At 31.4% G+C, this 27498-nt stretch overlaps 1 protein-coding gene across 2 annotated transcripts in view; it reads right to left on the bottom strand.

The window, feature by feature from the left end:
* Window positions 1-27498, bottom strand: part of LOC143240029 (WD repeat-containing protein 46) — an 87271-nt gene that overhangs the window by 11094 nt on the left and 48679 nt on the right. For both annotated transcript variants that reach the window (XM_076481795.1, XM_076481805.1), the window contains 3 exons: window positions 24063-24216; window positions 4683-4830; window positions 2213-2307 (listed from right to left, as the gene is read on the bottom strand). In XM_076481795.1, coding sequence (XP_076337910.1) covers window positions 2213-2307; window positions 4683-4830; window positions 24063-24216 — 397 coding nt within the window. The remainder of the gene's footprint in view (window positions 1-2212; window positions 2308-4682; window positions 4831-24062; window positions 24217-27498) is intronic.

The following is a 27498-nucleotide window of genomic DNA, read 5'->3' on the forward strand; positions in this document are numbered from 1 at the left end:
TAAATTACTGAAGAGATCATAATAATTTTAAACATGAATTTTTTTGCAGTTTTTAAACATTTACTTTCGTTTTGTTATCAGATCACGTGAAAGGTGTACAATCATTCAATATCTACAGTTTGTATTCTAAGCCCCACTAAAGCTGTAGTTTCTTTCTTTCAATTTAAAATTACTATTCATTTGCCATATTAGATAGGTTTTAGAGAAATTTATTTGTCAAAAGCAAATTAAAAGATTGCTTTTGATAATGATGCTCTTGTAGACTGTCACCTAATATTACACCTTTTTGAAGTCAAAGAAACACTACTACATCCTATTATTTTAAGGCTCAAATAATAATCTGAAATATTAAAAAATAAATGTATTTTTCTTGTGTGCTAATTTTTAAAAGGAAAGATTTACAAATGTTTGAGAGAAATCCTAATAAAGTGTCTTATTATGTAGTTAGCTATGTGAAATTTTATCAAAAATTATTCCTTTTGAAGATAATGAATTTATACATTCTTTTAGAGTATTCAAAACCAATGAATACATTAATTTTGGCTATTTTTTATTCCCTTCCACAGCTTAGTCCTAAATGCATTCAAAACTTTAGTAACAACTACTTTTTGCTGTCAATGAACATAGCATCTCAGACTTAATTTTTGTTATCTTGTTGTTGGCTCAAAATGTTTTATAGAAGATTCAGGACACAAAATATCACATAAAATTATAGAATATCTTAATGATACTATAATTTAACTGAGTTTTTAACAAAGCTAAAAACATATTTTAAAAATTGTGTTAGTCACTTAAAAGCTTAACAAAAATAATCAAAATATAAACATGAGGCAAACTGCCTACAAATAACTTTTATCAGTTTCTTTGTAGGGAAAAACTTTCTGTTGGTAATAACATGTCAATAAATGAAGGATACATGGTATAAACTTATCCAAAGCTTTGATAAGATGGAAGGAGCATCAATGGTGGGTGTTGTGAATCTATTCATATGTCACCAATTTTATATTATGAATTGTCAATATCTGCAAATAAGTAAATCAGGAGAGATGTGTCACGTGACACACAGAAGTAGGATTACGAATTTACTTCAATATTTCTTTTGAAATACAGAAATGAAAACTTGGTTAATATAAAACTTTAGATGATAAACTATACTTTTATACCATGTTTATTGACATAAATTAATAATAAAGTTGTTTATTATTTATGAAGTCTTCACAAAACTTAACAAGCTTTTCATTATAAATAAGAATCTGTTGTATATAAAAAAATCAAATGCATTACTAAAGTTTATGTACTAAAAATATGTCTGTGAAATGAGGAGATCAGTTAACACAAATAGGAGTGCAAGACGATACTTGTGTGAAGAATAAAAATGAATTTCTTCAATGTACATTTACAAATTGTAATTGCATAACCTCTACAAGCTAAGTATGTAGCTAAAGCTTTTTAGGTATTTTTGTATATTATATCTGGTATTTTCTCTTCATACTATGATCTGTTGTAAAATCAGCAACATAGGGTAACATGGAATGTTGATAACACTAACATCAAATACACACTACTTGTCAAATAGCACTATGTAGAAGGTCAGGGTATGATTTCATTGACCCCTAGTAATGCACATAGGGTTAATTACATTTTGAATGAGGCCCTGCAAAAAATTCATAATTTGTGCCCTTTGACCCTTCTCTACATATATGGTTAACATAATACATGATAACCTGTTTTCCAGATGAAGCAATATTAATATTGTTGCTGTTACTGCAATGATGAAAATCCAAATTATGAAAATTAACATTCATAATTAGAACTGCAATCCTAATAATGTGTTATATGACTTAAATATTTCAAAATCCCACAGGTTTCAATTCTATACAAAATTGTACAAAATAATAACTTTTGTTAATTAACAATCAATAATATAAAATTCACAATTTTATTCTTTACATTTGATAATTATTTACCACAAAATACAGATTTCTTCTACATTATTATAATATCAAGCATGTTATCGTAAGTCACAGGAAACTTGAACACTGATGTATAAAATAAGTATTGCATAAAAAACTCATGGTCTGATTAGGATTGGCAACTGAAAACAGTATTAAAAACATTAAGTGTGTATAATATTGAACAAATTATCCTTCAATGCATTCTCACAACAGTTTCTCTCTGATTTTGAATTCAAATACCCATAATTTTTATTCACCTTCTCCAGTAATGCCTTAACTTCCATCTCTCTTCGTTGACTTTTCGTCATATATGGGTTGGACTCATAAGCATCAAAGTTAGGTTCTCCTGCTCCTGCAAAAAAAAAGTATTTCATTTGAGCATAAAAAATATTATTAAAATGTAATCACATTAGAACACTATTAAAGCAATAAAATCAAATGTAAGTAAATCCAAAAATCAAATGTATATAGTTACATAAATATTTTATTACTATTGTTGTGACAAACGGGTGTTTATAACATATACGTACATATATATAAATATATGTATTATAAAAAGGTTTTCTTAAAATCAATGTTTTTCTATGCCTAAACTTTAGTATTAACCAAAATATTGTATTCTATTAACCAAAAAAATTTTAGTTCAATTTTGCAAATAAGTCATATGTATAAAATAATCACTTGTACATCTATTTACAACTTCACATATTTGGTAAACTTTTGGGAAACATTACAACTCTTTTTGTGCATAAAAAATCAGATTTTTAATGAAGACTTTTTACTAATGATTTGTCTGTGAATGTATTGAGTATGTTTTGTTACTAGTCTGAATGCAAAGTGATTTTCATGTTATGATTAAAAGCACTATTCTTCATCCCAAAAAAAAATCTCAAATTTCATTAGCATAATTTTTAAAAGATCCCACATAATTTTAAACATTTGTTTTCAACAAAGCTTTTTCTTTCATCTGTTATTTTCTCTATCCTAACTTTATGTGAGGTTGGTCAATTTGACTAATCTTGTAACCACCAAAACAAATCTAAATTACTCCCTTTTTTTATTTCTGAAATGATTTCAAATTGTAACATGAAACATTAGTTTATCCTGAGTAGATTTGTAACAGTGTACAACTATTTGTACTTAAATTCTATTGTTTTACTGCACTTTTAACCATGTCTAACTACTATTGAAAATCACTTGGGGGAACACTGAACTCACATTACACTGTCAAACTACATTATTCATGAGCAACTCCAAATCACACACATACCAAACCTTGTGAAAATGTTTCACAATATTATTATTATTTATTTTTATTTAATCTAACCTTAACTAACTTAGAGAGATATTTATTTTTACATTTTAGTTACTTTTATAATAATAAAGAATACAAATGAAAAACGAGAAATAAAATACTTACCGGCACCTTTTGTTTTTTGTGGTTGACTGTCAATGACACTTAACCCTAGTTTTTTTTATATATATATATATATATATATACACACACACCAATCGTAGTAGTGTACTTCATTCTTATTTAACTAAATAACACACCAAAGAACATAGAATAACATGCAAAAAGTAAACAAATTCTCGTAACCTATTTTTTCTGACTAACTACATGACAAGAGCCATTACAAATTCATCCAAGTCAACATATTTATCATGGGAATGAAGCTGGTACTAAAAAAAAGAAATTGACAATTTATTGTTCAGAAAATGACATAATACATCATTTTATAGATCCACACCTTCATTTTTATTTGTTATAAATAATATTGCATTAAACATTACAGAAAACTATTAACAAATCCTGAAAGAGAGAATGTGACAGGTGAGTGTGATAAAAAGGGTCTCATTTTCTGTCTGATAACTTTGTAATCAAACAAAATTGAAGGATAAAAAATTATGCTTTGTCTTAGTGATGATGATTTGATAATGATTAACTTATGTTGAATTTCATACCTACTGGAGTCGTGGTGAATGAGTTACAAAAGAGGGGATGTCATGAGAACAAAATGTCACATTTCTCACACTAAGAGAAATTCATAATTTTTTAAAAGAGTGCCCCATCACAATAAGAACTTAAAACTTATATATACTATTAAAATATCCATTATTAGCTAGAATTTTATGACATACTAATTGGTACAACATGAAAAAATTGTTTAATTTTGAATGTAAGCCATTAAGAGCTTGTGACATGCAGAAATGGTTAATACACAAACGTAAAAGAAATATTAAAATATATCAATGGTACCCTTCATGTAATAATTATAGTAAATAATATTTCTGGCACATTCTTTTACACAACTGATAAAGTTAAATTCTTCGTGAAATATTGGTACAAAAGTCATATTTTCTAATGTGACTTTACATATCACAGATACTCTCTGGAAAATGACTAAACAAAGAATAATGAGAGACAGAAATAGCATTTAGTAAAGTGATCAGATTTAAAGAATTATTTGCAAACACTTGTTACTCTTTGGAGAAGTAACTAGAATAAGTTCTAAAATTTCAATATGGCTATAAAATAAGCTTTCATAAATAATAAGTGATTACTGAGGCATTATGTCTTTCATAAGATTCCAAGTACAAAAAAAAAAACAAAACACTTTTACAACCACAATCTTTGATATTCTATCAGAATTGTAGGTAAATATTTTAAAAGCTTCAGTAAATTACTGACATTATTTCAGCTTAACAGGAAACATATGAATTTACCAGGAACAAGAATACTTGTAAACCCTTTATTATGACCAATTCCTAATACATCCTCATATGGGCAGAATTCCAAACTTGTAACTGGAGCTGGAGCTTTGTGTCGTAGATAAGGTTTCGTTGCAGTGCTTACACAACAGTCTTTGTAGATCTACAGTAGAGTAATCATGAAAGTTAGTGTTAAAATTCATAAAGCCTGTATAATTATTATATTATTGCAAGTTAAAAAATACGAAATGCAAGGCATAACTCAGTCTAAAGATACATCATTATCTAATGGTATATCATAATCATAGCAGAAGCATTTTAAAACCTATAGCTTTGAAAAACAGATTTATGTACAAACATTTATGTATTCCAAAATATTTTCATTCAAATTACATACAGTAAAACATTTCTTTTAAACTTTTAACTCTCACTCATACAAATTATATACTTATGGGCTAATTGAGATAACTTGTGTACACGATAATCATCAATAATATGCATTTGATTTGAATCATCATTTACACCATCTTTATAGATATTAGTACAAAAATATTGACTATCAAATTACTTTTAGGCTTTACTTGACTTTTACCTCTCTTTTATAATAAATAAATTAAACTAAACAATTCTTCAAGTTTCAATTATTCTTAGAAGGTAAAACATAAGTTATACCAAAACTATTTCCTTTGTCACAAACAAATGGTTACTTACTCATTTCACTTATTATTACTTCACATTACTTACTTATTATTCATTCTCTCTCTCTCTCTCTGAATTAACAAATGGCACAAGGTAGACATTTTTTGGAATAGAAATGTTACTTTTCTGTTCAAAGTCATTATTAAACAGTTAAGAAAAACTGGCAGTAAATGAATTCATTTAATTAGTAGAAGAGCTGAAAGTGCATGAAATTATAATAGTACCTTTGGCTGTTTGGATGACATAAAAATTATTATAATTTGCACTGTATTGTATAAAATACCATTAGGTATTTAATTTTTTCCCACAAATTCCAACAATACTATACATTCTTTAGAAAGAGAGTTACTGCTGAATGTCCTCTAAAAGATGACTTTATATATTAATATCCTCTTAACTCACATTTTGTTAAAAATCTTTCAAATTATTCTTTATGTATATCAGTGAATTCCATAAATAAATGTGCACTAAACCCATAATGAAAACCTCAGAAAGAAATAGTCAATTGTTATTTTAAATTTTACAATACCCTAAACCACTGAAGTATCCCTAAGTACTCTACTATAATTGAAACTTAAGTGTAGTGATTTGATACCTCTCCCCAACTATTTTACAAATAATCTATCATCTCTAAGTGTAACCCCTGTTGTCACTTATTTTTCTTGTGGTGATATGCAGATTGGTGATACTTATAAGTAATTGTATGGACAGTCATAGAATGAGTTATTTTTTATTTGTTGGTACTTCTTTTAAGATTCTGTTTATTGTAACTTTAGTGCTATGCCTAGGTTAAGCTGAATGTACAGTTTCAATTGAAAGGCAACTGCTCTGATGGTGAATAAATCCTTAGTCCAGTTCTTTATCTAGGTAACAACTATACTGTCTATATAACAGATCTAGAAGGTAAAACAATACTAAAAATTGTTTTAATTATAGCCAAATGTAACAAATATAAAGATGGGAAACATCAGACCTATAATAAAAATGTACAAATTGTGCTTATGAAAAACCCATGGCCTATTAATGTTATACTGCATATTCAGATATTATCCACAAGATTGTGGTGGATTTTATATGTACCAGTAACCTATTCACCTTGACCTTCAGATTTAGAAATGTTTGTTTAGAACCTCATATACATGTTTGGTTAAAAATCCATCCATCCAATTCTTCCAATATTCTATCTACATGATTTGGAAGAAGAAACACTCAGAGTACTAAATTCATCAATGTGTGTATCTGTGTGCTCTGTTTCACAGATACCAACTTCCTATATTAGACTATAAAATTGGTTTTAAAACATAAAAATGAGATCACTAATGGATTATTTACAATAAAAAAACATCTTAAATAACCTATTAACAATAAAGTCTAACGATTTAGAATAGTTACGATTTTATACAAGTACTTCTATACTTCTCAATTAAATATTTTGTAAAAATTTCTTAATATTATTTATTACATGTTATTCTATCCTCAGAAATCCAGTCTTTCTGTTTCAACACACAAGTAGTTTATAAGTTATGTATTTGTGAGCTAAATTTTGTTTTAATTGTATTATAAAAAATGATGAGCAATTTTACAAACTTCATAAACACAAGCATCATTCCATTAACAACATTCATACCAGTAATGTCAACACTGTTATATTTTCAATGACTAATAATGTAACTGTCTCTAATATAAGACTGTATCAACAAAACCATTCACTTATGTAAATTATGTGTGTGTGTATGAAGGGGGGGAGAGAAAGAGAGTTTAACTAATAATACATTCTATTAAATAATAGAATTTTTTTCTATTTTTTAAAATGTTTGATCAGTGCTGTTACAGCACTGAAGGCAAAATGATAGCACATACAGAATATTTTGTCAATATTTTCCTATTGTAAAAACTACAAATAACTGCAGATATCAGTAATATTTAAAAATGAAGAAGAACCAATTACACGCTTATCAATAATAACAATTTTAAAAACATGATTGGTTTAAAACAATGACAATTACAGCTGGTGCAAAGTGTTGTAAACATATAAACTTGAAGATGTTCAAAGATAAAACAAATGTTAAAATAAAAATCCACATATAACACACACTAAATTCATAAAATGTTTTCCAGATTCAACACCATTTTAATCTTTTCCCTCTTTTTCTATTATCAATGGTCAAAATTGTCTACAACTAAATTTTGCTTTAAAAATGATTTGTCATTTCCTTCAATCACTTTTCAGGATGTTACATAAGCAAGAACAGATTTTATTCAGCCTGTTACTAGAAAATATGACCTTATATTTCACTTGTGTTTGCTTTAGTTTTACAATATATTTAAGTTCATTATTATTTAGTTTAGTTCCAAGCCTTTATTACACGTGTGTATTATGGTGGCTTGTGTCTACTACAGAGAAGACCACAGAAATCAGACTAACATTTACTAGATGTTGAAGTTTAGCCATTTAAACTTAATCTTTAAACTTCAGGAACAGAAAGATTGTGAGGTAACGTTTAACATTTGAAAAATAGCTATAACAAAATATATCATTAGTAAGCGGTATTTATATCTACATATGCATCTCTTTAAATGTCAGCACAAATGTATCCTTGTAGAGCTGGCCTGAAGAGGGAGTACAGATTGGTATGAGCTAGGGGTTAATATTCCCCTGACTAAATAATGGGAATAATTACCAATGTAGATAATCTAGGACTGTGGAATAACTACACTAGGGTAATTATTTGATAAAATGTGTGATATCAACTATATCCATTTTGAGGAAGTCTCTTCTCCTTGTTCCAGCAGTCAGTTCAAATCAGAATACAAAAGTTAGCAAGCTTATCGCATTCAATTATAGTAAATTACTATATTTTACATAATGTAAATGTAGATATTGTTCACTGTTTGCTCAAATGTATCAGTTTTGATTTCCTGTTAGTTGTATTCATTTTATTTCTCTTCAACCACTTTCTTCCCCCTCCAATACTTCAATAATTAAAACTTACCCACTGGTTAAGAGTACTTTTGAAGAACAAAGGTTTTTCCAATCATACAATTTTAGCCTATCTTTGTAATTCTTGTACATGTCATATTAACACATCTGGAGAATACATATTTAAGAAAAATATGAAAATCTCTCCTTGATGATGAGAAACCCACTTGAAGTAAAAATGTATCTCAAGACGACTGGTGTGGGTATTAAAACTTCTATTAAAATAAAACAGAGAACAATGTTTCAACCTTTTTAGGTCATCTTCAGGTAAACAGAGAAAGTTTGCAAATGACTGTTTCCAGGAATGTCTTAGGGAAGAGAGTGTAAACAGGTACAGGATTGTAGGGGGCACTGCAGTATATGTTAGGTTATTAATTAGTATTAGGTTATTAATTAACACTATAAAAGTGTTCCTTTATACTGGTTTAATTTTGGCTTACATTGTTGTGTAAGTGGGGTTTCTTTGACTTTGCATTTGTTTATGTTTGTTTCCCTACTTAGTATCTAGGTGTTTCTGGGATTTCCAATGTTCAAAAACATGTGTAGGTGTTTTGTATTCTTTGAATCTGGTTTCCATTTTTCTGCTTGTTTCTCCAATATAGAAAGTGTGGCATTTGTTGCATTGTATTTTATAAATTATGTTGGTGTTTTGTTTGTCAGTGTTGTTTTTACATAGTACTGACTTTAATTTTGTACCTGGTTTGTGAATAAATTTGGTGTTTACTGAAAGTTGTGTTTTGTAATAAGTTTTTTCCAAATGTTGGATGTTTTTGCTGATATCAGAAATATATGGTATTCAGCAGTGTAAAGTTTTATATTTTGTTGTTGACCGTTTTTTGACCTAGGTGTATGTGTATAATTTTCTCAACAGTTTTTAGGAGGAAATTTGTTGATGTTGATGAAGTGTTGTTTTATTTTGTTGATTTCATTATTAATTTTATTGAGTGAGCATAGTTTTGTGGTTGTGTTCATTTGGTTTCTTAGTATGTTGAGTTTTTGTTTTGTTTTGTGTGCTGAGTCCCATGGAATGTGTAATTCAGTATGGATGATTTTTCTGTGGATTTCTGTTTTGAATTGTGCATCGGTTCTTGTAATCTTGAGGTTGAGAAATGCTATTTGGTTAGTTTTTTCATGTTTACAAATGAACTTAATGTTGGGGTGTATGGAATTAATGTGGTTTGAATAGCTAAGAGTGTGTTTTGTAGATGTGAATCCAGCAATTGTATCATCAATATACCTGTATCAGTATAGTGGTGGGTGTAAGGTTGAATTGATTGCTCAAGATTCAATGTGTCCTGAAAATGTTGGCTAGAACTTGTCACACAAAATTATCCATACTTAAGCCATTTATTTGTAGGCAGTTTTGGTTAATGGGGATGTGTGTCAATAGGTTGGGGTTTTGGATATAAAGTTCTTAAGCTACCTTCTAGGCTTTGCCAGTTGGAACTTCTGTAAAGAGGGAAATTACACCAAAACTGGTCATTAAGGCTTTATGGTTTAGTTGGTGAAGAATAGACTTCAAGTTAAAAGTCCTTAAAAAAGGAAGCAAACGATGTTACATATTTAGAAAATGCCCATGCTACGTATTTACCAAGATTGTGAATGATTCATAGATCGACGTTATGGGTCGTAGTGGACAATCAGATTTTTGAAGTTTGGGGGTGCCATACAGTTGTGGTGTGTATGAGTTGGTTCTGCATAGATAAAAATAAGTTTTCTGAGATTGTATTGATTTTATTCATTTGTAGTAGCATTTTGTTTAGTTGGTTTTCATATATTGGTTTAAATTTGTTTGAAATTGAAATTATTCATTTTTTGGTTGATTGGTTGATTTGGTGTTTACATCTAGTCCACAACGTTAAGAGAAAAATTAAAATAATATAAGTGTAAAGACCTTTCTGCAGGATAATTGAAATTATCATAACTCACCAGGAAGACTAACAGGTAAGTACAAAAACCACCATCAGTAACCTAAAGTTGGCCTTTCCATTCCTGGTTCCGAGTTATTTGACTTTACGGCCATTTTCTAATTTCAAATCGAACTAGATGGACTGTGATTCTTCAAAGGGAATCACATTAAATAAAGTCTAATGTATAAATTCAAAAAACTTAAATGGCATTAAAATGATTAATGGGTCTTTGCTGTTGGAAGAGGATTCCAGTGAGTGAGGATGTTAATGAATTATGTTTTGCATCTTGGGGTATCTGATGTATCCCGGTGAAATGCCTGTACCTGAAACTGAAGGAAGTGGATCTTTGGATTTGTTGGAATGTATGTGAGGGACAGAGATAAATGTTGAAGTTGATTCATCAACTTTATTAACCATGGAGGTCAAAGACTTTTCATTTGTTTTGAGAATGATTCTTTTGGAGTCACAGAGAAATCTGTCTGCACTCCCACTGTAGTAGTGGAACGAAGTGCAGCAGCATATGTCCGAGATGAAGTGATGAACAGCAACTTTTGAGTCACAAGATAAGTAATGTTATGAATCTTTTTCAAATGCTGTTCCTCTTTTTCCTCCAAACATTTAGGGCAAGAAGGAAAGCAAGACAGGTGACAGCCATTGCAACTGATGCAATCAGGGCTCATTTCACACTCGTAGGCATCATGGTTCTTGCTACTGCAACAAGCACACGTCAAGGAACAACGACATGACGTCTTTGAGTGACCGAACCGCCGACACTGAAAACATCTAAGAGGGATGTAAATGTATGGCCGTTCCCTGCAATAAAGATAACCTGCCTTGACTGTAGCAGGTAGGCGTAGTGATGTAAATGTCAGAATGAGAATATTGGTCGGCATCATATTTCCATCTTTGCGAGTGGAGATATGCCTTACTGCAGAAACTCCTTGAGTGGAGAAACCAGTGAGAATCCCTGACTTGAGGATGTTCTTCAAATCCCTCTCAACAATAACTCCTTGTGATGAATTCAAAGTAGCATGAGGTGTAACCTCAAAAGGTATATCCCCAAGTGCCTTTGAATGCATGAGGAGTTCACTGTGTTGAGATGTGAATGCTTCCACCAATATGTCACCAGAGTGAAGCTTCTTTACTGACTTTGGAGAGCAAGCACGTCCCTCTAGTCCTTTCTGAATGAAAAAGGGAGATATTTGCCCTAAAGGTTTGTCTGAAAGAGAATGTAGGATAAGAAAATGAGGTACAACAGGTGTTACAGATGTTGAAGATTGCTGCTCAGAATCTTCTAGATGTGAATGGTTACCTATGGACTGCTTTTTCACTATTTTAATGAAGTTTTTATTTGGGGATCCATAACAAGAAAGGAAATTTCTGTGCCCACTGACACCACCCACCATGGAGTCCTACGAGGATACGTACTACAATGTCAAGCAAGGACAATGCAGCAATGCCAGGGTTTCGTGAGCACTATACCCAAACACCAGCACCAGATACAATGTCCACAACACCTGTTGAGAACATCCAACACTGGTACTTGGATGACCATAGCCCAAGTGGACCAGCCGATCGACCCAATGGGGGCCACCCCAAGGCCACCTGTCTACAGGAATTCAAGGCCAAAGTGGTGTGTTGGGGTTGGACACTTCAATCACCAGGATCTTCTCCTCCTCTTCACAGGTCGCCATGCACAGCAAACATGTCGGTGAATGTTTAGATCCCAGAGGAAGTAATCTGAAAGAACAGAACCTTCCCTGGGAGGTCTATTCACCACTTACAGGAATCCACACCTAGTGGCTCATTTTTTGGATGTACTCATTTGTGTTCGTTATATCTATAACATGAGATAAATCTAACCAAGTTTAATCAGTGTACAAACATTATATGTAATTTACAGGAAAAAACTACTAAAAGCCATGTTAAACTCAAAATATAAAGAATTAAGTGACTTGTTTAAACAAAAAAATCAGTCTAGACCATCAACTGGCCTGCTGCATTCAACCAGACATTTATGGACTCATACAATGCAACATTAATCAAATCAATATAAGAACAACAAGAAAATGAAGATCCACCATAACAAAAAACTAGGTAAACTAAGGTGCCAACAAAAAAAAACCAACATGACAAACCATCAACCAACCTCGTAATTGACAGATCTGACCAATAATTAAGCATTGAAAAGATACATCTGCTCAACAATGGACTCAACTTTACAGTGATACCTAAAAGTATTGCAGCAGCCTAAGACAATATTATTATTATGCTGTAACTCTCTACCAATAGGAAGGTGACACAATCTTCATGAGCAGTAGTAATCTGCATTGGCACATAATCTTAGGTTCATTTTTCACAAAACATGAAAAAGTGGTGCACAGAGGTAATTACCAATATGGAATACATTTTTGGGTTAACAAAAACAATAAACATTAACTTAAAAATGCTACTTACCTTTCTGCACCACTAAGAGCAAGATCCCAACAATGAAAATGGTAAAGGTGATGGTGCAAACCAATTAAAAGGTGAACTCCTTTCTGAAATAGCAATACAAAGAGAAAGCCCAGAGGGTGCAACTTCCATGAGACTGTGGGTTTCTAATGGAGCAGCACCAAAAAAGAGGCTGCATCCTTCTCAAGTTCTTATTTATTCAGTTACATAATTCAGTCACATTAGAGAGAAATGTACAATAAAGTGCTGGTGACAACATGTTGGAAAAACAGGCAAAATAAAGAAATGTATAGTGTGACACGGGGTTTTAGTCATTTCTGTTCTGGTAAAATACTTACACAAGATAGATTACATAACAAGTGGATTGGAGAGTTCTTACCCTGTATCCCAAGATAAATCTAAGTCCTACCCAACTGGACATATTCACCAGGAATTGTTTGGAAGACATTATAATGGAATGTTCTGTATTATACTGCCAGGTAACAACTCTAAATCTCAAATAAAAGGTGAACCCAACTGGCTATTTCTATGGGTAAAAACATTACTTACAAAGTACACTACACTGACAATTACAACAATTTCAGACTAGGGCATTAAAGCTTCTCCCCTGCTCCATTAGAATGGGAAGAGCACCAAAAAATGTGTGTGGACCACTGCCATAAAGCATGATCATCCATATTTGGGAACTCATGAAGAAACAATACAATGACTTAATACAACTAAAACAACAAGCAAATTATATATGTAAAAACAGCTGGTATGGGTAGAGAAAGCACTATGTAGAGGAGCATACAACGTTTCAACCTTCTTCGATCATCATTACGTTCACAAAAAAAGAAAGTATTAATGACTGGTAGCTGACCACATTTGAAGGCGGTTGTGTAAATTGAGTGTAGAAATGTAGAGGGCGTGCTTAGATATTGGATATATTTATTAATATAGGTATAAAGATGTTCCTTTGTATTGCTTTATTTTGGGCTTAAGTTGTATATGTAAGGCTTTTTTAATTTTGCATTTGTTTTTGTTTGTTTCTTTATTTAGTATTTGGGCGTTTTCTATGGTTATGTTGTGTTTATTTGATTTGCAGTGTTCAAAAACGTGTGAAGGTGACTTTTTATGTTCTTTGAATTTGATTTCCATTTTTCTACTTGTTTTTCCAATATAGAAGTTATGGCAGTTATCACATTGTATTTTATAAATAATGTTGGTGTTGCACTTGTCAGTGTAGTTTTTACATAGTATAGACCTTAGTTTTGTGCCTGGTTTTTGAATAAATTTGGTGTTTACTTGTTTGTTTGTTGAATTTCGCTCAAAGCTACTCGAGGGCTATCTGTGCTAGCTGTTCCTAATTTAGCAGTATAAGACTAGAGGGAAGGCAGCTAGTCATCACCACCCACCGCCAACTCTTGAGCTACTCTTTTATCAATGAATAGTGGGATTGACCGAGTATGTTTAGCGTGACGGGGATGCGAACCTGTGACCCTCAGATTACGAGTCGCACGCCTTAACAGGCTTGATCATGCCAGGCCCAATGGTGTTTAATGGAATGTTATATTTTGTTACAAGTTTTTGCCAAATGTTGGTTGCTTTTCTGCATGAATACGTTTTTGTTTTTGTTTTTTATAAAAGGTGCAGAAACTGCCATGTGAATTATACATATATTACAGCTGAAGCAATCTTGCAGAAAACCCCATATAAATGGTGGAAAACAAATAGAAACAAATAGGTTTTATGCTTTATTTTCTTCCTAGTTTGATGCAGATTGTGGGCAAGTTTACAGTTAGACTTACCTAAAGAAGAATATGCAAGGTAGATGAATTATCAAAACCCAACCATTAAAGTGGAAGAGTAAAAAGTCTCAACAGGAAGAGGTCTGAAATGGTAAAAATAGGTAAAAGCAGTTTGAATAAAAGAGAGTAGTCACAACTAGATAGCAAGATTAGATAGCCTATAAAGGGCACAAAATATGATGAGAACTGGAATGACCACCCATAATTTTTGAAGAAAAACAGTGGTCAAGAAATAATATCAATCAGTCCCTTCAATACAAAGTACAAGAAATGTGAAAGCCAAATGTTTGAATGATGATAACCATAAGCAAGGAGAAGAAAATATATTTTGAAAGGCAAATGACACAAGGACTGTGAAGCAACAAGGGTCCCAAAAAACTACACAAAGAGTCCAACCAGGAAAGGAAAGGACAACAGGAAAAAAATGCCTTAAAGAGGTTCACAAGAGTGGACAAAAAGAAGAATTATTGCCAACCAAGAGGCAGAAGGCTGTGGAAAACACTGCCTGGTAACATGCTCTGGTTGAAACAGTGCCTTGTTGAAATTCAAGTAAAGAATGAATTAAGATTGGAAGAGTTGAATGACCCAGATGAAGAAAATGGTTGTGGATAGCCATTTTACACTGGTAGTGGGCAAAATAAAAGGCTCACAAGGATAACAAACAAAATGGACTACTCAACAAGAAAATCCAAAATCTCAGGGATTGTACAGATTTCACAAGCAAAGTTGAAAGCACATCCCCTCATTAAAACATGAATGACCAAAGTTTGCAGGGGAGGAATCACCAACAAGGGAGAGGTTCCACAGTTGATAAGTGAAGAAGGATAAACCACGACTAAGTCAGCAACAGCCAAGTAATCAGAAAAACTTAACAAGAAATGTTTCAAATGAAAGAGAGTATCTGGGGAAAAAAAAAGAGAAAGATAGGTATAAGGGAAAAGATAAGAACAATCCTGGCTCAAAGCATCAAAAGGGAGAGTGGTCAAGTCTAGCCAAAAGGGAAAAAACATTTTTTCACAAAAGCATTGACCTGAGAGAGTCCCCAAGGGTGAATAAATCCAATGGAAAATTGAAGGATGAAAGACCCTTCTGGTCCAGATGCAATAAGCAACCTCCCACCAGATTCAGAACATCTGAAACATAGCATACCATAAGGCAAATATAATGATACACACACACACACAAGAAAATAATTTTTAGAGATAGAAAGCACAAGCCCCAGAACAGCTGCCTCGCCTGTAGTTGATATATGAAATAAGCACAGTGTTATCAGAGTTAATACTCATAAGATGACTGGACAACCATGGCTAAAGAACTTGGTACATCCAATAAGCTGGTGATCTCCAGATTGCTGATGTGCAGAGCATGCTTCTCTGGATAACAGACCACAGGGGAAGTGGTGATAGTGAGAACCATCTCCAAATGGAAAGTAATGTACTGGTGTAAATATATAAGAAAAATATCAGAATGGAGGATAGGGTATTGCCCAGGTTGTTTCAAAATAGTCCCGCAATATAGAGAAGGGGTCTCGACCTTTTTGGACAAGGGTCAGAAGGGAGATCTTTTTAGGCATTGTGGGCCAGAGGGGTTATGATAAAATTAAGAAGGGATGCATATATGATTAGAATACAATGTCACTGTTTTATTTCTCATAAAAGCACATACTGAAAATAATTAAGATGCACAATCTTCTTTTAGCATTAGTGAGAAGCATGAAACTGGGGCTTTACTGACAAAATTACACTTTATTGAGGTTCAAAGTTAATGCTCCCTATCATCAAAAGTGATTGCAAATGCTCATCAGGCAAGGCTTATCTGTAATTAGAAATAGGTAGTGCCAAAAACTGAAATAAATCCATGAGCAAAGTTTTTTAAATGAACGTATTGATCACTTGGAAGGTATTTATAAAACTCTATCAGCTTCCTTTCTTTGTATTTGTCCTTCAACATGTCATTGGATCGCAGATCAACCACTTTCATTTGAACTTCAGGTGACAGTTCATGAATAACAATCAAATGGATTTGGGAAAATCCTTATTTCTGTTACACTTGCATCAATATCAGAAAAATGCTCTTTGAACTGTAGTTTCAGGTCAGAAAGGATATCTTGTGCAAACCTACATGGGATTAAGGATCCTGTTTCTTGCTTAAACTTTTCACAACATGAAAAGTGTTTGAAGCAACTCCTCATCGATTGGGACTCAAAAAAGAGAAATAGTTTTTGATGAAATGTTTTCACCTCAGTGTGCACATCACAGATAAGCACGGTTTCACCTTGTAATATAAGATTTAATTCATTCAGGTACATGGTCAAGTATACAGAAAACACTAATTTCCAAAGCTATTCACTGTTTGTAACAGTTGAGGAAGGTTCTTTTCATTTAAGAAAATTTCAGTCTCAGTTCTAAGCTAAAAAAATCACAACACAACCTTCCCACAGCTAAGCCAACAAACTGAAGTGTGGTGGAGCAAGTCAGGATATGTTACTTCTGTTTCTGCCAAACATTCATGGAATTGATGATGGTCAAGTCCACAAGAGAGAATGAAGTTCATTGTTGAAACTACAGGTTCCATGACACTTGACAAATCCAGATATTTTCCACACAGTGCTTGCTGATGAATAATGCAATGAAGAACCATAGGCTTGGAACAGCCCATACTTTCAACAGCTTTGTAAAGTTGCCCAATTAAACCTTTTCCTGCACCACATATATTTTACCATTATCTGTTGTAACATACTTCAGCTGTTTCCATTCCAGGTTGTACTGAGTTAGTGATTTTTTAACCTCTTTGAAAATGTCCTCACCTTGGTTGTTCCATACATACTGTGCAGAGAAGATAATTCTTCAATCACTTCAAAATTAATATTGACTTCCGTGAATAAACAAGAGCAACTGTGAAGTGTCAGATACATCTCTTGACTCATCAAGTGCAATGGAAGAGCACCCAAACTCTTTGTCCTTGTCTTTCAACTGAGACACAATATTGCTTCCAATGTCCTTGACTCTATGAGCTACTGTATTTGCCAAAAGACTAATAGTCTTAGATAAGTCTACTTTTTCTGGGCACATTTCTTCGGCTGCTTCAATCATACTTAATTTAAATTAGCTCACTATAACTAAATGGTTTTCCTCAGTTGGCTAACAGGCATGCCACTTGGAAACTGTTCTAGCATGCACAGAGGAGTCTTAAAGAGGAATACCAGAGCCTCCAGATGCAGAAGCAACATGGAGATGTGAACTCATTGTAAAAAAAGTCAACATCCCTAATAAAAACTGTCCTTTTTTGAACAGAAAATGATTAACAAATATATATATATATATATTGACTATAAGAAACAAAAATGCAGTCATGTGGAAGGAATTCCAAAAGAAATAAAGAAAAAAATAGATCAAAATAGTAGAAAACTAAATTCACAGAAAAAATGTCAGAACAACAACAAAGGCACTGTCAAGGAAAGAACAAACCTATAATAATGTGCTAATGCTCAAGTGGATTACTGTACATGGAAGCTGTGAAGGTCAACAACACCATGGTTGCATCGTCAGCTGGTACAAAACAAACAGATATTTCTAGAGGTTAGAGTTTGTTTATGGCTTGTGGCATGTGAAGGAAACTCCACAACAGTTGCATGCCAAGTAAAAGCACTTTGTGGTGCAGTGATATAAGATGCATTCCTGGAATTTTTTAACATTATTTTATTAAATCCCAATAATGAGCCACCTTTCAGTAAAAGTATAGAATAGAAACAAATTATTTCTTGATCATGAACATCTTCACAGAGATTATAATATTTGTTATACAAAATCATAATAAGAATTCAATGTGGAATGTTAACAAATACATTGTTTAGTCTATTGGTTTAAATTGATTTAAACTTTTAACTAGGCCATTTAATCAGTTATTTAATATGATCAATTATCTACAAATAGTGAATATGCTCATTAGTTTCTCATAAACTAATAAATTGATCAAAATTAGAATTAACAAAAATAATAAGATAATTGAAATTACCTGTTCTAATTACTTCCGTTTTTAATTATTCCAATAATCGATTAACCATTTTGTATCAGGTAGGTCAAATTGCATATCACAAGCTTTCACAGAGTATCATTCAAACTTGAATTAAATTATTCTATTATCTACAGTATATATCTATTAATATTTAAATGCTATGGTTTTACACCATACTAGTTGTAAATCACATTGCAGATGTGCAGCGCATATAAATTTTTGAATTACATAATGCTTGGACTACCAAAAAGTGTACCTTGTAAAATATTATCTTTAATCTGAACTTAGTTTATCTACAATCTTCAGTTTTTACATTCAAGTTACTTTTGTGATAATAAGCAAAGAATACACACAAAAAACAAGAAATAAACAACTTATCACTGTCTTATTTTTTATACCTTCAGCTGCCAACCCTTGACCCTTTATACCAATGGCACTGCACTAAATAACTTTTTCTTTAATTAAATAGTGCACCAAAGAACACAGAATAATAATGAGCAAAGAGCAAACAATGTCTTATAATTATCATAATTGTTCTGGCTTTCCGACTACTCAATAGAAGCCATTAGAATTCAACTAAGCTCACTGATACATTTCCTATGGGAATAAAGTTTGAAAATATAATTGAGAATTCTCTGTACAGAAAACAATGTAATATTTGATATATTAACTTTTTGTCTTTATATTTGTTATAAATAATATAGTATTAAACATCAGAAAGAACTATTAACAATTTCTGAAACAGATTGGTGTGGTAAAAAGGGTTTGATTTTCTCTCTGATGACTCGTTAGTCAAACAAGATTGAAGACTCTCTAAAATATGAAAAGCATTAGTAACAACATTTGTCTGTATAAAAGGCTGAGAGGCCTTCTTGAGATCTCTTTCCAATTTTTCAGTCAAAGAAAGCTTGGCACTCTCCTCATTTCCTCCTTAACTTGCGTGTCAGGAAACTCACTCTCATTCTGAAGCTCAGTAGAAGTGAAAAATCATCAAGCATCTTTCTGACAAGCTCTACCAGGTAAGGTGACTTAAATAACTCACATTTTTTAGACTAATTCAGTGAGTCAGTGTCATGCAAAAGCCAGAAAAGACCAACAAGATGAGCCTTCCTTCTTTGCTGAATTCATTCCACTTGAACACTTCAAGTCTTTTGCAAAGCTTGAAGTTTTAGCTTTAATCTCACGCAAGACGAATTTGAGGTTCTCACTGGCTGTTTGCAAGTTGGCATTTCTGCAGCATATAGTTTTTACACCAACCTTAACACATTTAAGACATTGGATGAGCTCACTTATGACGTTGCACTCTTCCTCAAAAAATGTAAAAATCTTCCAAATTGTCAATTAGGTTTTTTGCCACACACTTCCTAATCATGACAAACCTCTTTAGCATGGTTACCAAGGAATTCAACCTCATCTTTAAGTCCAACAGAAGGCTAAGTTTCTGAATGAATTCTGTTTTGGTGAAATCTCTCAATGAATCTGTTTTCTTTGAATTTTTCTGAAAACCTCTCATGATTTTTCTTTCTGTACAATTTCATGTAGCTGAGGAACAAAATCTGGTAGAGGAAAGTTTTCTTCCACACATAATTCAAAATCCCCATTGTAGTTTCAATCAGCAACTTTCTTAGAATAAATAATGTTGCATACAGCCAAATGAATGGAGTGCGCATAACAGATGAAATTTTCACAAGGAAACAAATCTCCTATTTTCTTCATGATGAATGCTCCCATCCATGATTTTACTCACAACATCCTTTTCCAAGCACACTGAATACTCGGCTAATTTTGCTTGTAAAAGATGAAGACACTTCCCTGGAGGGAAGTTATCACTCATTCAGGATAGGCTAAGATTGACAAAGAAGTCACAAGCATGCAAACTAATGTTGATGAATCACTTTATTGAAGAGAAGTGTACTCATCCAAGATGCTATTGAATAGTTTTTCCCCTCTCTTGGTTTTCACAATTTTTGCTTTGTACTCTTTCACCACCTTATCAGTAAAACTATGAATTAATGCCATCACATCAAAATGATACTTAGGTAAATGATTACTCTGGTCAACCAAAGCATTTCTTATAAATTCACTGTTTGCGATAGCATGGATTGAGAAACCATCTACAGGTGAAAGCTTTGCCAAGAATCATTTTCTCAACAAGGAAAGAATGAAGTGATGGTTGTTGGCAGTACGTTTTGGCTGGTGATGGAGATGCATTGGATGAAGAGGAAGCAGAAGACAATGCATGAGGATTAATGTTATGGTTACTTGTGAGATATGAAACTTGACACAAATATGACAAAATACTGCATACATCCACAGTGATTCAAAGCAGATCAACTGAACTGCAAAGTGGACAGCAAGACAAAGCACAGTAAGTCAGTAATGATGTAAATAGCTTGAACCAACCATTTCACACAGTTGTGAACATGCATTCTGTGGTGGCAAACAGCAAAAATGATCAATCTATAAAAGATAGTTAATGCCTTAGTGGGACTGTTTATTGCCTGAGTCAGCTAATTAGAACAGAAAACAGTTACCATACAGCTAGGAATTTTGCACTGCACTGCAAAATTAAAAACTTAAGATTATTGCAACAATTGATCATAAAATTTCCAAGAAAGCAACTCTGTTGAAGACTATAAAAATTATGTCTTGTCTGAGGAATGAAAACATTATAACAAGTAACTTACATTCAAGTTCATAATCTTGAAGCAGTGGTAATTAAATTAGAGAAGAGAGAATGTCTACAGAGAAAAATTTCACAATTCTCACACTAAAAGGTTTTAAACTCTTTTGACTCGGGTATCCTTTACTGCACAAGATACTATGTTTTAGTGTCTTAGATTCAAAATTTTATTAAACTACTTTGTGTTTAAGTTATACCAATTAATAGCATAAACACTTAGCTAATAATCTATATTTTAACAGTACATATGTTTAAAGTTCTTAATTGTATGAGGAAATATTTTTAAAAATCCTAAACTTCTCGTAATGTCACACAGTAACAAAGTTTTTTACTACCCCTTCAAAATAGTCGTTATTGCTCAAATAAACTGTAATTTTTAAAGCCTTTAATTTTGTTTGATTTCAGAGATAAAGATAAGAAATCACACAGTTTCCTGTTATATCCTCTCTTTCAGGCTTTGTTAATAGCTCTCTTTGATATTTAATCATATAGTACCTATAACCAAGAGAAAGTCGAGGTTTTCATCTATCAAATGATGCATTATATTAAGTTGTGTTCAAAACATATAAGCATCAGTTTCACTTATAATACAACTTTGTTTCTCATGGGAATCATGAAAGATAGGTTGGATGAATTTGTAATGGCTCTTATCAGATAGTTAGAAGGACAGAAATATTCTGAGAGATTAAGATAAATTGACTGCTTTTTGCATGTTATGAGTCTATTTTCTTTGGTACATTATTTAATTACATACAAATTATTTAATACAATACTACCATTAGTGTACAACATGTAGGTTTAAATTTCCTCAAAATTGAACTCCAATAAAAAAAGATTTGGTAAGTAATTTATTTCTTGTTCTTGTTTATTCTCTACTTATTATTATAAAAATAGCTAAAATGTAAAAATAAGGATCTTTTTAAGTTAGTTATGATTAGTTAATATAAATAATATATTAAAAATGGTTCATTAGGCATGCAAGCAAATAGTACACATGTAATATACTTCAATATTTTAAAATGAGCTGCACATGCTCAAGTGAATTACAACTTCTTATGGTGTAGATAGTAGTTCAACATGGTTCAAAGGGCAATAAAAGAAACATTAAACGTTAATTATTAATAAATGTATACTGTTACAAGCTTAAAGCTACTAAGGATTAATGAATGTAGTTTCATGTTTCAATCTGAAGTCATTCTAGGAAAAAAAAGTGTATTTCCGATTTATTTCAATTTTTTTTATTTTGGTGGTTTTAAGGCTGGTCAAACTGACCTAACCTACTTTGAGTTAGGGTAGATTATAACAGATGAAAAATAAAGTTTTACAAGAAAACAATGTTTGAAATGTATTGAGGAGGTTTTGAAGATCACACAAAGGAAATTTGAGATAAAGAGAGATACATTTACTTATAACATCAAAATTACTTTGCATACATACTATTCAAGATATATTTACTTATAACATCAAAATTACTTTACATACATACGATTCAAAATACATTTACTTATAACATCAAAATTACTTTGCATACATACTATTCAAGATACATTTACTCATAACATCAAAATTACTTTGCATACATACTATTCAAGATACATTTACTCATAACATCAAAATTACTTTGCATACATACTATTCAAGATACATTTACTCATAACATCAAAATTACTTTGCATACATACTATTCAAGATACATTTACTCATAACATCAAAAGATACTTTGCATACATACTATTCAAGATACATTTACTCATAACATCAAAATTAATTACTTTGCATACATACTATTCAAGATACATTTACTCATAACATCAAAATTACTTTGCATACATACTATTCAAGATACATTTACTTATAACATCAAAATTACTTTGCATACATACTATTCAAGATACATTTACTCATAACATCAAAATTACTTTGCATACATACTATGCAAAGTATGTCCATGAATACTACATATATTCATGGACAAATATTTACTTTAGTTTATTTTAAATATTTCACTGAAAATATGATTTTTTGTGTGTGAAAACCTCATAATAAAAGTATTAAATCTGTAAAGAGTTTATATAAATACAAAAAGTAATGTGGTTTATCAAACTGACTAAGTCTGTGTTGAGAGAGTTAAACATCTCCATATAATATTAAGAACTTAAAACTTTATATACTATTAATATTTTGATTATTAGCTAATTTTTTTGCCATATTTATTTATTTATAAATTATGATAAGAAAGTACTTTAATTAAAATTTAAGTGCAACTCATTACAACCTTGTGAAATGCATAGAAAGAGAGATCTGTAGCAAAAGGGTTAAAATATATATTATAGCTTTATTGAGTTACAATGTTGTGAACAAAAGTTGTTTTCTCATTATGTTCACCAAATAAAATAAAATCATCGTTAAATCAAATAAGTTTTGCTTAGTAAGTATGGTAAGTATGTTTGTTTCAAGTTAAGCATAAAACAACACAATGGATTCTAGTGTTGTAGGACCACAAGCATATTGCTGTACCATTGGAAAGCACTGTGTGTTTTCTTATAGCAAAGCCTCAGCAGGCTATCTGCTGAGCCCATCGAGGCAAATCAAACCCCTGATTTTAGCTCTGTAAATCCGTGGACACACATTCTTTTTTCTTTTACACTCCTGTTATTGCTTTTAGTGTTTAGTTATGTTCTAAATAGTAAAAAAAAATCCATATTTGTGATAAATAAACTGAAACACCAAGCATACTTATAGAAGAAAAAAGTGGCTTGTATATCAGAGAGGAAAAAAATCATTAGCATTTGAACATAAACTACTTTTGTTGATAAAATACTTTCTTTAAAACAGATGATAATTTCCTCAAAATGAATTACAAACCTCAACAGTACTATCCACTGCCACTCCCAACAGCCCTCTCTGACTGAAAGTCAGTTGAACAGGTGGTCCTCCTACTCTGTAAGACTGAAGACATTTGTAGTTACGGATATCCCAAACTTTCACAACTCTGTCTGCAGATCCTGTCACTAAATACCTAAGAAATAAATTATTGTAAAGTGACATACTACTCAGCATACACACATAATAACTTGTTAAAATTTATTATTATGAAATAATAAAGACTTAAGTTATACTGCTGTAACTTGACTATCAAAATCAGACAGATAATCAAAAATAATTCTTGGAAGAATTTTGTAGGGGTCAGTAATATGAACTCTAGTTGTTCATTTAATCTTTTAGCATGACTGAGGTTTCAGTTAAATTCCTTGTTAAAAGCTTTACTTAAAACTGGCTTTCAAAATTCATTTTTGAAAAAGGCAAACAAACTACTTTGTAAACAAAAAATAATAGAGGACTTACTTAATAATGATAATACAACAAATGATCAAAATTTCAAATCTGCTCCTAAAGTATAGTGTATAAAATTCTCATATTATGCTTTGTTTTTAATTTTTTACACTCTTCAATGGAATATTGAAATTACTTTCTAAATTACTAAGAATAATTTTTGATCAATTTGGTTATTGGCTAGAATATTTATGAAACAGTTAAATTGCATATGAAACATCTTATTCTCAGCAACTTTAAAAGGAAAATACGCATTATGCTCCATAATACAACTTTGAAATCAACAAAGATCTCAAAGGTATATTTTTCAAGACCAAAGTTTTGTAAATTTTAAGCAATTACATCCACAATAAAGCTTAACACTGTTTTATTGCATGACCTTTACAAGCTTTATCATCTCCGATTATACAGGGCGACAGAAAAACAAAACATTCTTTTCTATTGAAAAAATGCAACTGTTTTCAGGGTTTATTTATTCTAAAAATCACGTTGAAAATTACTAATCACTGTTAATTTCTGAGCTAGCATATATTATTCAAAATAGTCTTGTATATTGTGAAAATAGCTTTTTTTGTAATGACTATTTATTCATTGAAAACTGCTTTTAAGAATACATAATATGCATACTTATAAAATTTTATTTGATGTTCACAGCATGAGCAACAGGAATCCATGGCTTAGTGATCCCCTTGTGCAAAAATACAGCTTTCAGACAAACTTTAGAGGAGAATAAAAAGTCTCCATTCTTGAGGATAATGATCAATACTTAATTCTTTAATTAGTACATCAATGTTCATACAGAACTCAAATATATGTTGTGTACTGTAGTGAGAATCAAGAACTTAATGGCAGCATCAGTAAATTGAAACTCTGGTTTCCTGGAGCTAATAAAAGTCCATTGCTGAAAGTGAGAGTCAATAATTTCCCCATATAACTTTGATAAAGACAAGTCACAATTAATATCATTTAGTTCTTATGTGACCCAATGAGACAATTTGTGTTGATGTGCTATAAGAACAGAATTACTAGATGAAGATGATTCATTGTCTTCTTCACAATGTAATTCTTCTGTTTCTCAATTCACTGGTGAATACGGAGCTGGAAGACTATCTCCACATGAGGTGCTGGTTTCATTGCAGATGCAATATCTGGATATTTAATATATTGTTTAGTTTTGCCTGAATCCAGAAATATTAGTAATGCAAAAATAACAGTCAGTTAGAAAATCTTCGGCTTCATGCCATGTCATGAGAACCACAAATGGTATACTTGCTCTTTCTTTATTCATTATTATATGTCAAGCTAGATTTGCAAACTGTACAACACATGTGGAACCCAATGTTTCACTTGACCGTCAATTTTACACACAAAATGGTGACAGTACGTTACATTTAACTTGTGTATGATGTTTTTCGTCCATTTTCTACAAATGAATTAAAAACTCTTTGGGTGATTTTTGTGCTTTCTGACTGTACTAAAACAGGAGGCAGTCAGCATTTCAAATTATTTTCTAAAAAATATAAAAGAATCTCTGTTTACAGAATTACAGTTGAAAACGATTTTTAAACAAAGTTTTGAAAAATTTTATCACATCAAATGTATGATGCAAGGAAAAGGATCAGACTTTGTTTTGACTGTGTGTGAAGTAAGCTGAAGTTGCCTAACAAGTGAGTGAGAGGCAACTTTTATGCTTAGTTGAGAGACTTGAATGTTTAAGCAAACTGAGGATGGAGGTTTCGTGATTATTAGATGAAGCAGGTGATTGTAGTAATGAAACAAAAGTAGTACAATTCACTATAACTGTATTAAGAACAAGTAGTATATATGAACAATATATTTTAAATTTTATACTAATATAACACAGTCAGTGTTTAAAGTTATCAAAATATATGAATTTTACCCATTAAAATGTCACAGTATAAATCTATCATACTGAGTTGATTGCATGATATTTTCTATAATGTTAATAAAATAGATATATTACAATACCTCAAAACCTAGAGGCAATGGACAAATCCTGGCTATATTTCTGAAATCAGCACATAATAATAAATTGTCTCTCCAGCAGCTATTTTTTGTTGTCTAGTGTTATATCCCACATCAGAAAATTAAATAAATCACAGACATCTTCATTCATAGTAAACCCACATCACACAGCACATTGTTCATTTATTTACATTTCAGTAATAGACATGATGCAAATCTAAGGAAGCTTGAAATATTAGTAATCAGCTTAATTTGTGAAAACCTATAATAAATACAAGAATAATATTTTTCTTGAAACAAATGGTAACTGCAAAAATCTATTCATAACTGGGTCTTGAAATATTTATAATTCACATTTTAGGTTTCAGCACTCTATTATGATTGTACCATTTGGTGACCCTATCATTCTACTCTACATTCTACAATTCAAATTTAACTTGGCTGTTACTTTTTGTAACAGAATGAGCTACATACTATTTTCTTAATGTTTAAAATGAGGTATTATGCCATAAAATGTGGTTACTAGTTCAACTAGTTTTGAAATTTGTAATCCATTTAAGACCTCCTAAAATAAGCCTACTGCTGATGTTATTAAAAGATACAACAATAAACATGTTCTAATTCAGTTTACATATGCTAGAAAATTAAATCAGAAATGCTCAATAAATAAAGTACATGTACATTTCTTGAACAAATATAAATATTTAAAGATATTTCTTATATTCTTAGATTTAGGGTTTTGGCTTCAACTATGCTATAATAAGATGAAAAAAGAATTATTAAATTAAAATATTTTGCATGACAGTCCACAGAAATCTTTATTATATAAAAAATCAATTAAATGATTCAGCATTTCAAACCTTAAAACTACACTGAAACACAATAATAAAACTTTTATACAATGTCAGAAAAAATAATTAGCTAACCAATTTAAAATGACAACAATGTAAAATCTGTTCATAGAACTATCACATTTTAAATT

Source organism: Tachypleus tridentatus, chromosome 2, assembly GCF_004210375.1.
Source record: "Tachypleus tridentatus isolate NWPU-2018 chromosome 2, ASM421037v1, whole genome shotgun sequence".
In the NCBI taxonomy this organism is placed as follows: Eukaryota; Metazoa; Arthropoda; class Merostomata; order Xiphosura; family Limulidae; genus Tachypleus; species Tachypleus tridentatus.